We start from the raw sequence: 14,524 nt of genomic DNA, 5'->3' as shown, positions 1-14,524 counted from the left end.
ATCTGGTCCCATGCTTTTTTAATGTAGAAGAGCGCAAGTTTTCTTATTTCCACCACATGTATCATAGAGGTTGTGTATAATAGATTTGCTGTCGTGTATACTCGTCGACTGTCTTGTGTCGATGAAACGGTCTGTGACGATTCGCTGAACTGTCGATTGTGTACCGGGGGTGGCAGGGTAGACTCAAGCGTGTGTTAGCTGAACGAGCGCGCGGGGTGCTGACTTTGGAGAAATACCACAGCTCTCGACGGTGAGCGTGTGACTCGTCCTCATCCCGGAGAAACAGGCTTATGCATATACCTAATATGCAGCAACCCGTCTTGCAGAATCGAGGCGCTTTTCGCGTAGCCCACACCAAGCGAGTCTACCTGAGAGTTGGCTTTCCAAAAAATATGGAACCAACACCTACTCACTCATATCGTCGCTATCACTCTCGTCATCAACTTCAGCGAGCACCTGCACCTCTCCCCTCCGCTCTTTCTCCACTGCCTTCTCTACACTCTGCAGCATAGGCAACTGTCCCTCGCCCTCCCACTCCCTCGCTCTCTTGATGATAAGTTGTGACTGCCGTATGACCTCTTCCTCTGCTTTTTTGATAGTCCCGCTAACTCGCACCACTCGTATCACAACGGGGGTGTCGAGGGGCCGCGGGAGGCGCGTGGTGTATGTAAGCGCTGCCCAGACCATTTCGTAATGGTCGCGGGGACACCGGATTATGGCTGTGCTGGTTGAGGGAGAGTAGTAGTTTACTGTGAAGGCGGAATTGTTAGTATTGGTAGTTACACGACAGCGCATGCATATGCATAGCTATAACTACGAGATGGAAGAAAAGGGCAATGTACCTTTTAGCCCAGAAGCTACCATGCCGGACCCATAATCGCCAAATAGTTCTTCAACTCCATCCCGTATCATGCGCACAATGAAGCCTGGTTTAAGTGCGTCGGACGTGGGCGAGTGGATTTGAATTACGGCGGGGAGTTTGGATTTGGTCTTTGTGGGGGGCTCTGGGTACAGGAAGTTGACTACTAGATAGCGATTCTTGACGCGCACCATGGTGGCTTCAATGCGCTGGGGTCTGTGTGCGTATATGAAGGGTGAGGTAGAGTTGTGCGTAGAGGATGTTGGAATAAGAAAAGCAATGAGAAACTATGTAGTACGATAAGGTTGCGCGCACCAACAACACCGAGCAGCAAAGCGGTCGTGATGTCTGTGCCCCCTCTCTGCAATCGAAGCGCACGCGCAAGACACGCGAAGTCACGTTGTATCTTGTTTTTAGTTTTTTTTCTCAAGCAAAGCAAAAAAGCGAAATGCAAGACCGCGGTCCTCAATCTTTTGAGCCATGCATTAGCGCGCAAGGCAAGTTGATTGGGGGCTTTCTTTCCTTGGCCTATGACGCACATGGTTAGCCACGATCCCCAGCTTTTAGCGCCTTGTCCTTGCGCAGCAATCCGACATCCTGTGCCTGTGCCTGCGACACTCCCCAGTTAGACCCACACAGTCACGGCAGCAGCAGGTACATGCTATATTGAGAATCCAGATCGCCGACGATACCCACGACATAGCATCGGAATAGAAGCTGAAAGATACACAAACTCCATCCATCTATCGAGCATCAGTCTTTGTTCCCGCTCAACGAGTAACCTCACCCAAATATGGCGTCTTCATCATCGTCCTCGCCGCTGCTATAGTACGTCTCTCCCTACGCCCTCCCCCTTTCTGAGACCAATCAACATAACTAACACCCCTCACCAGCGCCTGCATCGCCCACAACACTACCGTCCTCGCCGAACACACAGCCTCAGCCTCATCCAACGCATCCTCGCTCGTCTCCCTCGTCCTCCCCCGCATCGCGCACGACAAATCCGCCCACAAGACAATCGACCAGTCCAAATTCTTCATCCATTGCCTCGTCAAGTCGCCCTCTGACTTCCCCGCCTCCCACGCCACCGCCGGCGGCCTCACCTTCCTCGTCATCGCGGAGCGCGAGCTCGGCCAGCGCATCCCCTTTGGCTTCCTCGCTACGCTCGAGAAGCGCTTTTTCGCCGAGTTCGAGCCGGAGAGCACAAATTTTCACGACTTGCCGCCGTATGGCTGCGCGAGCTTCAACGGCGCGCTTAAGCGCTTGATGCTCGAGCAGGGGAGTACGCAACAGGGCCAGCAGGATGCGCTCAGGACGGCGCAGCGCGAGATTGAGGGTGTAAGGGAAATTATGACGGAGAATATTGAGCGCGTGCTTGAGAGGGGCGAGCATATGAGTGTGCTGGTGGATAAGACGGGGAGACTGGGTGAGAATGCGAGGGACTTTAGGGTCAGGAGTCGGACGTTGAAGAGGAGGATGTGGTGGAAGAATGTCAAGCTCATGGTGCTTTTGATCCTCGTCGTCATCTTTTTGCTCTACTTATTTGTGGGCTTTGGATGCGGGCTGCCTGGTATGTTTCTCTCCCTATTTGGACAATGAGTGATTTGGGAAACCATGAACCCACTAACATTCAACAGGATGGAGCCGATGCCTCGGTCACTAAGTCATCCCCCTGCCACATTCTCTACAAACATTTCACTCCTCGAAACGAACAACTTGAATCATGTTTTGGACTTGTGAACAAAATAGTGTGACTGGGAATGAAGCAGGCCTTTGTGCCTACCTCAACACACGCTTCAAGGCGTGCATGTAGTATTCTTCATTATAGTCCTTACCAAGTGGCAAGGCGTCTGGCGTCTTATTTCCCTCCCTTTCCAATTGCGCCGTCAGTAGTCTTGAAATCGACTACTTTTGTCTTTCCAACAACCAAAAAAATAACTCCGTCCCAATGCAGATCCCTTCCTCGGGATAACCTGTTTGTGTCCCAAGATGTACCGAACCATTGCCCAGTCGAGCTAATCCAATCCCGCCCCACCCAAACCTAATGATGACCCAAATCTAACCCGAAACCCAAACGCCAGGAAAAAAACAAAAAAAAGACTGAAATAAAACTGAAATAGCTTCCCCCTACCCTGGAAATAAGAAAAATACATCATATATATACCCTTACATGCTGTTGTCACTCAACTCCGTGGAAATGCTTTTGACTATCTATCTACAGTCTGTATGTCTACCCCGAAACCACGGAATAGACCTCGAAGAAAAAAGAAAACGTATCAGTGGAAATGGACAACAAAGAAAAGGAAACTTTTTTGCTGTTTTGCTCGTATTCGTTAAAGAAACCGTCAAACGCCTGCCATGAAACTCATACACATTACTGTGCATCTACGGTGCCATGACCATAGCGAGCAGTGCCATGCGGGTATACAGTCCATATCTCATCTGTACAAATGTTAGCCTTTGCATTTCCTCTTGTAAAATTTAAACCCTACCTGTCTGAAGTACGCCGCCCTAGGGTCAAAGTCAACCTCCTCGTTGATCTCGTTGTTCCTGGGCAGTGGATGCATGACAATCATATTCTCCTTGGCTCCCTTCAACAACTTGTTGTCAATGACAAATGCATCCTTCACAGCCTCGTAGCTGGCCATGTCGGGGAAGCGCTCCTTCTGCACACGAGTGCAGTAGATGACATCTGAAGAAGCGACAATCTCGTCCGTGAGCTCGTTGGAAACCTTGTTCAGCTGGCCTCGTGACTTGAGAGCGCTAGTTACGCCCGAAGGCATAACGAGGGACTCTGGAGAGACAAGGTTGATAGTAACGTCGTAGTGAGAAAGAAGCTCGCACAGGGAGTGAACAGTGCGGCCGTACTTGAGGTCACCAACGAAGGTAATGTTAAGGCCGTTAACAGTTCCGAGCTCCTCACGGATGGTGAAAATGTCGAGAAGGGCCTGAGTCGGGTGCTCGCGGCTTCCGTTACCAGCGTTAATGATTGGAACATCAGAAAACTTGGTGGCAATGTCGATGGATTCCTCGGATGGGTGGCGGAGGACGATGGCATCACCATAGCAGCCCAAAGTGCGGATGGTATCAGCGATAGACTCGCCCTTCTGGGTAGAAGAAACAGACTCATTGATGACAACAACCTCACCACCCAGGCGCTTCATGGCAGCATCGAAAGAAGCTGACGTTCTGGTAGACGGCTCACAGAACATGGTGCAAAGCACACGACCCTTCAGGACATCGAGACAGCCCTGTCGCTGAGTACCCAAACGCATCTCCTGGGCGATAGTGAACAGAAGGTGGAGGTCTGCTCGCGAGAATTGTTTGACGGAGGTGATGCTCTGGCGCTTAAATGGCGACTTCGCAAGGAGCTGCGACAGAGACAATGAACTGTTGAGGCTAGAGCTGGCTCCAGAAGATTGGTCATGGGATCCGGTGGCAACAGTGAAGTCTTGGAAATCAACCTTGCTAACCTCCATATCGTAGTGGCGGGCAATCGCCTCGATCAGCAACTTGGCGTTCTTGACATTGGTGACCAATGGAGTCTGGTAGTCGACGGCCATACGGCGTGTTTGGTAACCCCTACTCATGTAGTTGGCAGGTCGGCGGAAGCGGTTGCTTGATGGCAGGTTGATGTAGAGATCGATAAGGTTGTTGGACAAATGCTGCGTTAGCGAGTACTCTTGCTTCTGTTCGTCGTGTTCGCCACTAGAAAGGACTTCCAGGAACTTGACTGGAATGCCATGCTCTTGAATGTAATCGGCAGTTCCAGCAGTCGCGAAGAGATTGTATCCCATCTTGTGCAGGCGCTCAATTGATGGAAGCATCTCCAACTTGTCCTTGAACGAACCAATCGACAGGAGGATGTTCTTCTTTGGCAGCCTAAAGCCAGTGGCGATGAGACCCTTAATATAGGCTTCGTACTTGGTACGACCAAAGCAAGCAACTTCACCGGTGGAAGCCATCTCTACACCAAGAACAGGATCGGCACCAGAGAGACGAGAGAATGAGAACTGAGGAACCTTGACACCAACGTATTCTGGGGGAATATTGACCGGTGGGTACTCCTGGACAGGCAGACCAGCCATGGCCTTGGTAGCCATTTCAATCAGGTCGACACCCATAACCTTGGAGACGAAGGGGAAAGATCGGGAGGCACGAACGTTGCACTCGATGACCTTGATCTCGTTGTCCTTTGCAATGAACTGGATGTTGTACGGTCCTGTAATGTTGAGAGCTGCTCCAATCTTGCGAGTGGCATCTTCGATCTGTCTCACGGTCTCGGGATCGAGATCCTGAGGAGGCAGAATCAAAGTGGCATCACCAGAGTGAACACCAGCATTCTCTACGTGTTCGGAGATGAAGTGTCCGATCATCGTACCCTTGTTAGCAACAGCATCCATCTCGATTTCCTTGGCATTCTCAATGTACTTTGTAATAACGACAGGATGCTCCTTAGACACGTCTGCCGCTTGGTTCAAGTAATTGGCCAGGTCGTGCTTTGAGTAGACGGTGTTCATGGCGGCTCCAGACAAGACGTAGGAAGGACGAACCAAGACGGGGTAAGATACCCGCTCACAGAACTCGGTTGCTTCCTCAATACTTGTGAGCTCTTTCCAGGCAGGCTGGTCTACAGAGATACGGTCGAGCATACGAGAGAACTTGTACCTGTTCTCTGCGGTATCGATCATCTCTGGGGAGGTACCAAGGATCTTGACATTCATACGGTGCAGCGGTAGGGCAATGTTGTTTGAAGTCTGACCACCCATACTCACGACTACGCCGCTTGAGTTCTCAATAGTGTAAATGTCCAGCACGGTTTCCAAAGAGATGCACTCGAAGTAGAGACGGTCAGCCTCGTCGTAATCAGTGGATACGGTCTCGGGATTGTAGTTCAACATGACGGTCTTGAAGCCCTGCTGCCTCAATGTGCGGATGGCACGGACGGAGCACCAGTCGAACTCAACAGAAGATCCGATACGGTACACACCGGATCCGAGCACCATGATACCCTTGTCGTTGAAGCTGATGTCGTGCTCAGTGCCGTTGTATGTGAGATAAAGGTAGTTGGTTACCGCAGGGAACTCAGCAGCGACGGTATCGATCTGCTTGACAACAGGGAAAATGCCAGCATCGACACGTACACGGCGTACAGCAAGCTCATTAGATGCCCAGAATTTGGCAAGTTGGCGGTCAGAGAATCCGAGTTGCTTGGCTTTCTTGATCAAGGGCTTTGTGATGCTGACAGTGTCGTAGTCCGCCATCAATTTCTCGAAGTCACTTAGAGACTTCAGACGGCTGAGGAACCACTTGTCGATCTTGGTCATTTCCCAGATCTTGTCGACACTGTATCCGGCCTTCATAGCATTGGCAATGGCAAAGAGGCGCTGATCGGAAGGTGTTTGCAGTTCCTGATCGATCTCCATCAAGGCAGGGGTCTCGTTGAAGCCGAGGTTGCTGGGGTCAATCTCACGAATAGCCTTCTGCAAGGCCTCCTCGAACGTCCGGCCAATACTCATGACCTCTCCAACACTCTTCATAGATGAGCCGAGAAGGGTCGATACGCGGGTGAACTTCTTCAAATCCCAGCGAGGGATCTTGACCACAACGTAATCGAGCGATGGTTCGAAGCAAGCGCAAGTCGAGCGTGTGACTGAGTTGGAGATCTCGTTGAGAGGGATGTTCAGACCAAGCTTGGCAGCGACGAATGCAAGAGGATATCCAGTGGCCTTGGAAGCAAGAGCAGAAGAACGCGAAAGACGAGCGTTGACCTCGATAATGCAGTACTCTTTAGAGAATGGGTTGAGTGCATACTGAATGTTGCACTCGCCAACAACACCAAGGTGGCGGATAACGTTGACGGCAGTCGTTCGGAGCATGTTGTAGTCGGCATCCGAAAGGGTCTGCGAGGGTGCAACAACAATAGAGTCTCCAGTGTGAATACCTAGCGGGTCGAAGTTCTCCATGTTACAAACGGTGATGCAGTTGTCCCGGCAATCACGGACGACTTCGTACTCGATTTCCTTCCATCCCTTCATACTGCGCTCAATAAGCACCTGGGGACTGGCTGCAAAAGCCTTGTTACACAGATCGAGCAGTTGTTGCTCGTTGTCGGCAAAACCACTACCAAGTCCACCCAGAGCATATGCAGCTCGGACAATGACAGGGAAGCCAATGTCCTTTACCGCTTTCATGGCTTCTTCAACATTGTTGGCAGATGCAGACTTGGCGCACTTCTCTCCAATAGACTCCATACTACGGGCAAAGAGCTCGCGGTCCTCAGTGGTGATGATGGTGTCGATTGGTGTACCAAGAACCTTGACACCAAGACCTTCGAATTCATCCTTGAGCTGAATACCGACCTGAAGTGCAGTCTGACCACCAAAGGTTACGTAGATACCATCAGGTCGCTCTTTCTGAATGACCTTGCGGACAAAGTCTGCGTTGACAGGCAGGAAGTAGACCTTGTCGGCGAGACCTTTTGAGGTCTGGATGGTGGCGATGTTGGGGTTGATCAGGATAGTGTAGATACCTTCTTCCTTCAGAGCCTTGATAGCCTGGCTACCGGAGTAATCAAACTCTCCAGCCTGTCCAATACTCAAACCTCCACTTCCAAGAACAAGGACCTTCTTGACGTCGACCCTAGGGGTGAGCTTCCTGTTCTCCTCAAAAGTACCACCAGGGAACTCAACTGGTTGTGACATGACCTCTGGTGATGTCATGGCCTTTTGGATAGTGCTGATGAAGACATCGAAGAGGTACTCCGTGTCACGGGGGCCAGGGGTGTGTTCAGGGTGGAATTGTACACTGAAGTATGGTTTTTGCTGGTGTCGGATACCCTCGTTACTGCCGTCATTGGCGTTGACGAAGAGCTCCTCCCAGCCACCGGGCAGAGTTTTGGAGTCGACAGCATATCCGTGGTTCTGCGAGGTGATGTGGCACTTTCCAGTGAGCAAGCTTGTGCAGGGGATGTTGGCGCCGCGGTTACCAAATTTCATCTTGATAGTACTGGCGCCAGCCGCTCGAGCGAGCAGTTGGTGGCCAAGACAGATACCAAAGATAGGTGTCCGGGCCTCGTCCATGGCGGTCTTGATGTGCTGTACTGTAGACTCCATCATGGCTGGGTCACCGGGACCGTTGGAGATGAAGAGACCATCGTAATCCTTGCCGGCAAGCTTGGGGAAGTCGTAGTCCCAAGGGACCTGCAGGACTTCGACTCCCCTTCGTACCAAGCATCTCAATTGGTTGTATTTGAGACCCACATCAACGGTTACTACACGAACCGGACGGCCAGAGGGGTGCTTGAGCGCAGTCGCGGGATCGGGAGAGTAAAGCTTTGGCTCCTTGATGGAGACTAGAGAGTGTCAGGAAGGGCATGTCTTTGGAAGTAGGTCGAACGTACCTTCGGCGACAAGGTTCTTCTTGTTGGGATCTACCCATTCAATCTGCTCGAAGCTGCTCCTCCAGTCGGCCTCGCTCTCAGTAAGAGCAACAGAGGGAGTTGGTGAGGTCCTCTGCAGAAGACGTCCCAACATACTTCCCTCTTCTCTGATACGCTTGGTCAGCGCTCGCGTGTCGACGCCTGTGATGGCGGGCACGCCCTGTTCCTTGAGCCATGCACCCAACGAAGAGGTGGCCAAGTGGTGGGAGTATTCCTCGCCGGCATATGTAGCCACGACGAGTCCAGCAATGTGAATCTCTCTAGACTCGAAATGTGCTGGAACTTCCTTGAGCAGACTGTCCATGTCCTCTCGAGACGGGACGCCATAGTTGCCCACCAGAGGAAATGTAATGACCAGGATTTGGCCTCTGTATGAAGGATCTGTTACAGACTCGGGGTAGCCGACCATACCAGTCTGGAAGACAAGCTCTCCAGAGATGCTCTTGTCGGCACCGAAGCTTTGTCCAAAGCAGACGTAGCCATCTTGAAGCTCGAGTGCCAGATTGTGGCTTGGTTCGGGCAGGGATGCCATAATTGAGGATACAAGAGACAGCTCTAGGGCTATGGAACCCTGGGAGGTGCGAGACTGCCGGGCAATTTGAGGGGAGAGAAGAGTTCTTGAGGGCTCAACGGAAAAGAAAAAAAAAAGTTTCGGGGTCTCACTGCAGTTGAAAAAAACGAAAGCGGACTAGCTGCAGGTGTATGGCGGGGTTGATTGGTCTGCCCCACCTGGGCGAATGACGAGGCTTGTCTATGGTGCCGAACCTGCGAATCGAGGTATCTCGGCCACTGGATGTGTACGTAGATGATTTTTTTTTCTACAAAAACGGAATGTCATGATTTGGTGTCGAGTCAGCCTCGACATACACAAACGTCCTAGCTCGATATCTCTGGGCTAGGGTGATACATGTTGGGATGTCAAAGGTCAACAAAGAGTGCACGTGACATGGGCTTATCGATAGCAGAGAAGGCAGAACGCCGATTGCCCCTCATGTCCGATGTATGTTCGGACTACGGATTTTTACCACACTGTGCCTCGGCGCGAGGTGCTGAGTGTGAGTGAGATAAATATGTACGTACGTATGTGGTCATGCAGCAGGCTGGCAAACAAGCATATCCTGCTGTATTCAAGCAGGATCTGCGCCTACGCGGACATGGACAGAGACGCTATACGCATCGTGCTGGATGCAAGGGATCGCAGGGGTGTGGCAGGGCGGTGTGCATCCCAAGTCGCCAGTCTCGCCAGCACTGCCAATGACGAAGATCGGGGGGTGCGGTGGAGTCCATGATGCGCGCAGGATCCAACGGTTCAGCTGCAGCACTACATCACCGTCGTCGGTTCTTTTTTTTTCACGCGCGGCGGCATTTTTTTGTCGGCGTGGGTGGGTGGGTGGGTAAGGGAGCAGACATGAGCATTGGAAGTAAGTAGGCCGTCGATGGCCGGGCGCAAAGCCCGATAGCGGGAGGGTGACAAATGGGATATCGTACATGGGGTGTAGATATTACTAGGAATAGACAGATCTAGTCGGCGTGCTTGTGCTTGTCGAGGGAACATGCAGGGCTCTCGCGTCGGCGTGGTAGCGAGCAGTGAGCCCCGTCGCAGCATCTTGGAAGCTGTCGTCTAGATGCTCGCAGACCGCGCGGGGCATATGACGGCACCCCCATGGCCAGAGGTCCAATTTGGCAGGACAGAAGCTTTTGCATTCCGTGGCTTGCGGCTGAGCCCAGCGGGAGCGAGGCGTCGGGGTCCTATTGCGTATTTGCGCCTAGTGGGTAGTATCAGCAGTGGTTAGCACTGGGAAAAGTAAGAAAGCCGGCAGCCAAGCATGTGAAGATCTGAGGTGTTTTTAACGTGCCAGGAGAGTAAGTGTAAGGACAGCTACTGGTAGGCCAGAGGCGGTAGAGGGCGGGCGCATGCTGCACCCCAGATGTACGCGCCACTTGAGCGATAAGCCAACCCCCATGCAGGCATCCGGTGTCGATGACGAGGGGCGAAAAGGAAAAGAGGTGTACTGGAGCAGGCCGTGGTCGCATTTGCGCCTGTCTCACCTGGCCGTCGTATGCCCTCCGCGCCGCCCACGCTCGCACGCCCTGGCTGCATGTGGTGCGCGCCGCCGCCCATTGGCTGCATAGCCGTGTCGACATGGACGAGGCGACATGGCGGTCGCGTCTCACCCTTCCTCATGATGCCTCGACGGCACGATGCCGCATGACGGCCTAAATCTGGGCAGTGGACCATGTGCGGCACGAAAATGGGCAAGAGCGCTTTTATCGCCCTCTTCTGTGCTTCATTTCCCACCCCGTGGTGAAACCTGGCCTAGCATCTCCACCCACCGAGCCCCGACTACCCTCCCGACCTCCCTATCTCCCCTCGGTCTGCTCCGACTTTGACGACAGACGCCACCGCCCTGGAGACAAGAGGCCCTCTCCATGTTCTCCTCATTCTTCGCCTCAAAGTCACGCCGGCCCTCAGAGACGACACCACTGCTCGCCGCAATCGACAGGTACCGCCGCCGCCACAATGCAGACGAGTCGGACCACCCCGACCACGACCACGACCACGACCCGGGCGCGGTAGCCCATTTCGACGCCGACGATGACGAGTATGAGGATGAGGACGAGCACCAGCGCCACCCTCAGCGCCGCCAGCGCGATGGGCCTCTGCTCCCAGTCTTCTCCCCCGAAATCTTGGGTAGGCGCACCGTCTAGATGCCGCTCGTCTTCAAACCTCCTGACATCCCATATAGATCGCATACCCATTTACAACACCACGCACGCCATCCGCATCATCCTCGTCCAGCGGTGTGAAACGACGCTCTCCTGGGACCAACTGCGCTCGCCCCAAGTCTCACAATTCCTCGTCAAGCCCATCCAGCAGCAACTTCGCTCCGACCAGTTCTCGCGCGGACTGCTCTACTGCCTGCTAGCAAACTGTCTGCAGTTCAAGAAGGAGGGCGAGGAGAATCCGGGAAATGTGGGAGTTAGCAAGACCCGTGCTTTGATATGCGAGCTGCTGGCCGTGAGGCTGCTCAAGGAGTTTTCGACCCGTGAACTGATTGATGCGCTCTCCTATGATTTCGATCCCTTGCAGGGCTTGGCCATGCCGGGACGCGGCAACATGACCCCAGGCAGCCGAAATTGGTCGAGACAGGGGCCTCGCTCTGCGCGCATCTCGACCCTTGAGATTGCCATTCGCGCTCAGGCAAAGAAGTTTCTCGCCCATCCGCTTGTTGTGCGCCAGCTCGAGGCTATCTGGGCAGGCACCATCGTCTTCCACTCCACTGCCGATAGTCTGCATAGAAAGCCCGACTCCCCTCAACCGCGCAGCTCCAATGCCTCTGTCGCCGCCTCGCCAAGAACTGGTCCTTCTCGCCGCGCACCGCCCACCAAGCCCTCGCCTCCTCTGACGCAGCCTGGTACAATCCTTCGACGAACAGTGACGCTATACGATCCCCACGATGCATCGCTCTTCAAACTCTCCCGCTTACGGGTTCCTCGCTACCGCAATCTGTTTTCGACTCTCTCTTTTGCCATCATGCTGGGCCTGTTTCTCGCTGTACTCTCACAAAAGTCTGACGACATCACTGGACTCGAGGTCCTCTTTTGGTTTTGGAGCGCCGGTTATATGCTCGATGAGGTGGTGGGCTTCTCAGAACAAGGTTTTGGTCTGTACATTATGAGTGTGTGGAATGCCTTTGATCTAGGCATTCTGCTCATGTTCATGGCATACTATATTCTGCGTCTATACGGCATCCTCATGCCAGACGTTAGCAGCACCAGAGTTGCAGCCATGGCGTATGACGTACTCGGGTCGACGGCAGTCTTGCTGTTTCCCCGACTCTTCTCCGCCCTGGATCACTACCGCTACTTTTCCCAGCTACTAATTGCCTTCAAGATGATGGCTGTTGACTTGGTTGCGCTGCTTGTGCTGATCATTATCAGCTGCAGCGGGTTCTTTGTTGCCTTTAGCTTGGCTTTCAAGCGAGATCTGGGTCCCTCAAATGCTGCATATGCAATCTTCCAGCTCGTCATGGGATTCAGCCCTGCCGCCTGGGACCTCTGGGGAGACATGAATTTCCTTGGCAAGTTCCTGCTTGCCTTGTTCCTCTTCATCTGTCATTTCCTTGTTGTGACCATCCTCATCACAGTCTTGACAAACTCGTTCATGGCTGTTGTCAAGAATGCTGATGAGGAGCATCAATTCTTGTTCGCCGTAAACACGATTTCCATGGTCAAGTCGGATGCACTGTTTTCCTATATTCCACCCACTAACATCATCGGATGGCTATTGATCCCTCTCAAGTACACGATGCCGTTCAAAAAGTTTCTACGCATGAACCGGTTCATCATCAAGGTGACTCATCTTCCCATTCTGTTCGTCATCTTCGTCTACGAGCGTCTTATTCTATCGCATCTTGCATATGGCCCGACGGATCTTGTCGAGAGGCGAGGACGGGCAGAGTCAAAAGCCCCCGTGCCCGCATTTAGCATTCGTGGCCCTGTAGACTTGTTCAGCCCCCGCTTGCGCGAGCCTTCTGTTACCACGTTCCAAAAGGACCAGGCGTTGGAAGAAGTGTTCCGTAGGCCCTACCTCGACCCTAGCTTCCAGCCCACTCCTAGGTATCCAACTCCGAGAAGGAATTCTGGTAATGTTGTATCGGATTGGATGAGAAAGATGGGCAACGATGATGAAAACACACCACCTCAGGATGATTCACGATCAGTTCTGGATCGGCTTGAGGGTCGCCAGCGGCCCTATTTGCGACGGACCAGAACTTCCGGTCAACAAAGGCGAAAGCATCCACTTGCTGCCGCAAGGGCTGTTGTGTCGGATCCAGATGAGCTTGTGACACCTCTCAGTGGTCCCATCGCAGAAGAGTCGGAACCTGAAGTCGACAAGGCAGTCATGGAAGAAGCGCCACAGCAAACTGATGCCGATGGAGATGATGAAGACGATCAAGCCAGTACCGATCAAAACGTTACTCCTCGACGCGAGCCTAGTCCAAAAGAAAGTAAAAGACCCCAGACTGGATACGAGTCTTCAGAGGATGAGTTCTTCCGTACGCCCATGACTGGTGTTCAGTGGACGCAGACGCGCTCTTCAGGAATTGCAATTGCGCCGTCAGAGTCCAGTTTCAGGGAGAGCAAGGCGGCATCGCCTGGCAAGAAGCGGTTGAAACCAACGCACAACCGAAACACATCTACGAGCACGATCCTGTTTAGTCCTATCAAGGACACGATGAGCACATCTCGTGCAGTATCGCCCGAGAAACGGCCCAAGACTGGCAATCGCAGTGGAACAGCCACTGGAACGGCCACGCCAGGTCGCCTGGAGGGCTCAAGCGGGACGGGTGCACGTACACCTAAGCGGGTACTGCCTCCTCCCGCTCCCGGCTCTCGGCCTCGTGCGATCATGCCACCACGGAGGAATTCGGCTAATTTGCTCTTAAACGACAACTTGACGCGAGAGCCGTCTTTCAGCGCAATTGCCTTGGACCTAGCGTCAGACATTGGAGACAACGCGCTTAACCCTAACTTTGGCAACCTCAGCGGACTGCCCGCATCTTTTACGACGCAATTCGAAATGGCTGCAAGGATGAAGGCGCGCGAGAAGCAAAAGGGTAGCGACAATGACTCGGACTCGAACCGTATGAGCCGAATTATGCTCGCACGAATGACGACACTGGAGGAAGGCTTCCGCGACATGCTCCAGGAGGTCAAGGGCCTGAAGCAAGGGGAGAGTCAGGGTGGCAGTCGGGGAACGCATTCGCCACCCAGCGAACCTATGAGTAAGAAGAAGGGAAAAGCGAAGAAGAAACTCAGTAAGCGCGGCGACGGTTCTGGAGATAGAGTTGGTTCCAGTACGTGAGCCAGCATGGAGTGGTATGACATGACATGATGCAGTCGCTTGCATTTGCATATATCCGGTGTTATCTGCGCATTTACAAGACCCATGGTCTTCTTTTCGGGGTGGTTTGGCATTTTGCTTTTGGGAAACATACCCAATGGGTATTTGTGTCTGACCAGAGGCGTTTTGTTTCGGATTTGGACATGATAGTCCCCTGGGTTCTGGTCTGCTTTCCTGTATCATTATAGCGTATTTTGCATTGAAGTCACGATTTGTAATTGCTTAGTCTAATATACTTGCTGCCTATGCATTGTTATGCGCGGCTTGCCAAAAATTTCAATCCTTGATGAAAGTGATATTGAGAGTAGTCGGTAGA

The 14,524-nt window shown here is 52.9% G+C and overlaps 5 protein-coding genes across 5 annotated transcripts; 2 read left to right on the top strand and 3 right to left on the bottom strand.

Moving 5' to 3' along the window:
• Nucleotides 1-405: 405 nt before the first annotated feature.
• On the bottom strand, nucleotides 406-1,053 carry COCMIDRAFT_81445 (uncharacterized protein; the record flags this gene model as incomplete). Its single annotated transcript, XM_007684703.1, has 2 exons — nucleotides 406-749; nucleotides 843-1,053. The coding sequence occupies 2 exons, from the start codon at nucleotides 1,051-1,053 to the stop codon at nucleotides 406-408; spliced, it is 555 nt and encodes a 184-aa protein (XP_007682893.1).
• A 599-nt stretch (nucleotides 1,054-1,652) lies between these two features.
• On the top strand, nucleotides 1,653-2,522 carry COCMIDRAFT_81443 (uncharacterized protein; the record flags this gene model as incomplete). Its single annotated transcript, XM_007684702.1, has 3 exons — nucleotides 1,653-1,687; nucleotides 1,753-2,429; nucleotides 2,497-2,522. 3 exons carry the CDS (start codon nucleotides 1,653-1,655, stop codon nucleotides 2,520-2,522), a joined length of 738 nt encoding a protein of 245 aa, XP_007682892.1.
• A 722-nt stretch (nucleotides 2,523-3,244) lies between these two features.
• Nucleotides 3,245-8,832, bottom strand: COCMIDRAFT_728 (uncharacterized protein; the record flags this gene model as incomplete). Its single annotated transcript, XM_007684611.1, has 3 exons — nucleotides 3,245-3,301; nucleotides 3,352-8,213; nucleotides 8,262-8,832. 3 exons carry the CDS (start codon nucleotides 8,830-8,832, stop codon nucleotides 3,245-3,247), a joined length of 5,490 nt encoding a protein of 1,829 aa, XP_007682801.1.
• Nucleotides 8,833-9,427: 595 nt separating this feature from the next.
• COCMIDRAFT_32096 (uncharacterized protein) lies at nucleotides 9,428-9,906 on the bottom strand (the record flags this gene model as incomplete). Its single annotated transcript, XM_007684663.1, has 2 exons — nucleotides 9,428-9,613; nucleotides 9,709-9,906. The coding sequence occupies 2 exons, from the start codon at nucleotides 9,904-9,906 to the stop codon at nucleotides 9,428-9,430; spliced, it is 384 nt and encodes a 127-aa protein (XP_007682853.1).
• Nucleotides 9,907-10,730: 824 nt separating this feature from the next.
• COCMIDRAFT_81610 (uncharacterized protein) lies at nucleotides 10,731-14,169 on the top strand (the record flags this gene model as incomplete). Its single annotated transcript, XM_007684701.1, has 2 exons — nucleotides 10,731-10,992; nucleotides 11,048-14,169. The coding sequence occupies 2 exons, from the start codon at nucleotides 10,731-10,733 to the stop codon at nucleotides 14,167-14,169; spliced, it is 3,384 nt and encodes a 1,127-aa protein (XP_007682891.1).
• Nucleotides 14,170-14,524: the final 355 nt, after the last annotated feature.

Source organism: Bipolaris oryzae (assembly GCF_000523455.1).
Source record: "Bipolaris oryzae ATCC 44560 unplaced genomic scaffold scaffold_4, whole genome shotgun sequence".
NCBI classification, from domain to species: domain Eukaryota; kingdom Fungi; phylum Ascomycota; class Dothideomycetes; order Pleosporales; family Pleosporaceae; genus Bipolaris; species Bipolaris oryzae.
Note: the sequence above shows the minus strand (reverse complement) of the source record. Positions and strands in the feature narration are given on the sequence as shown.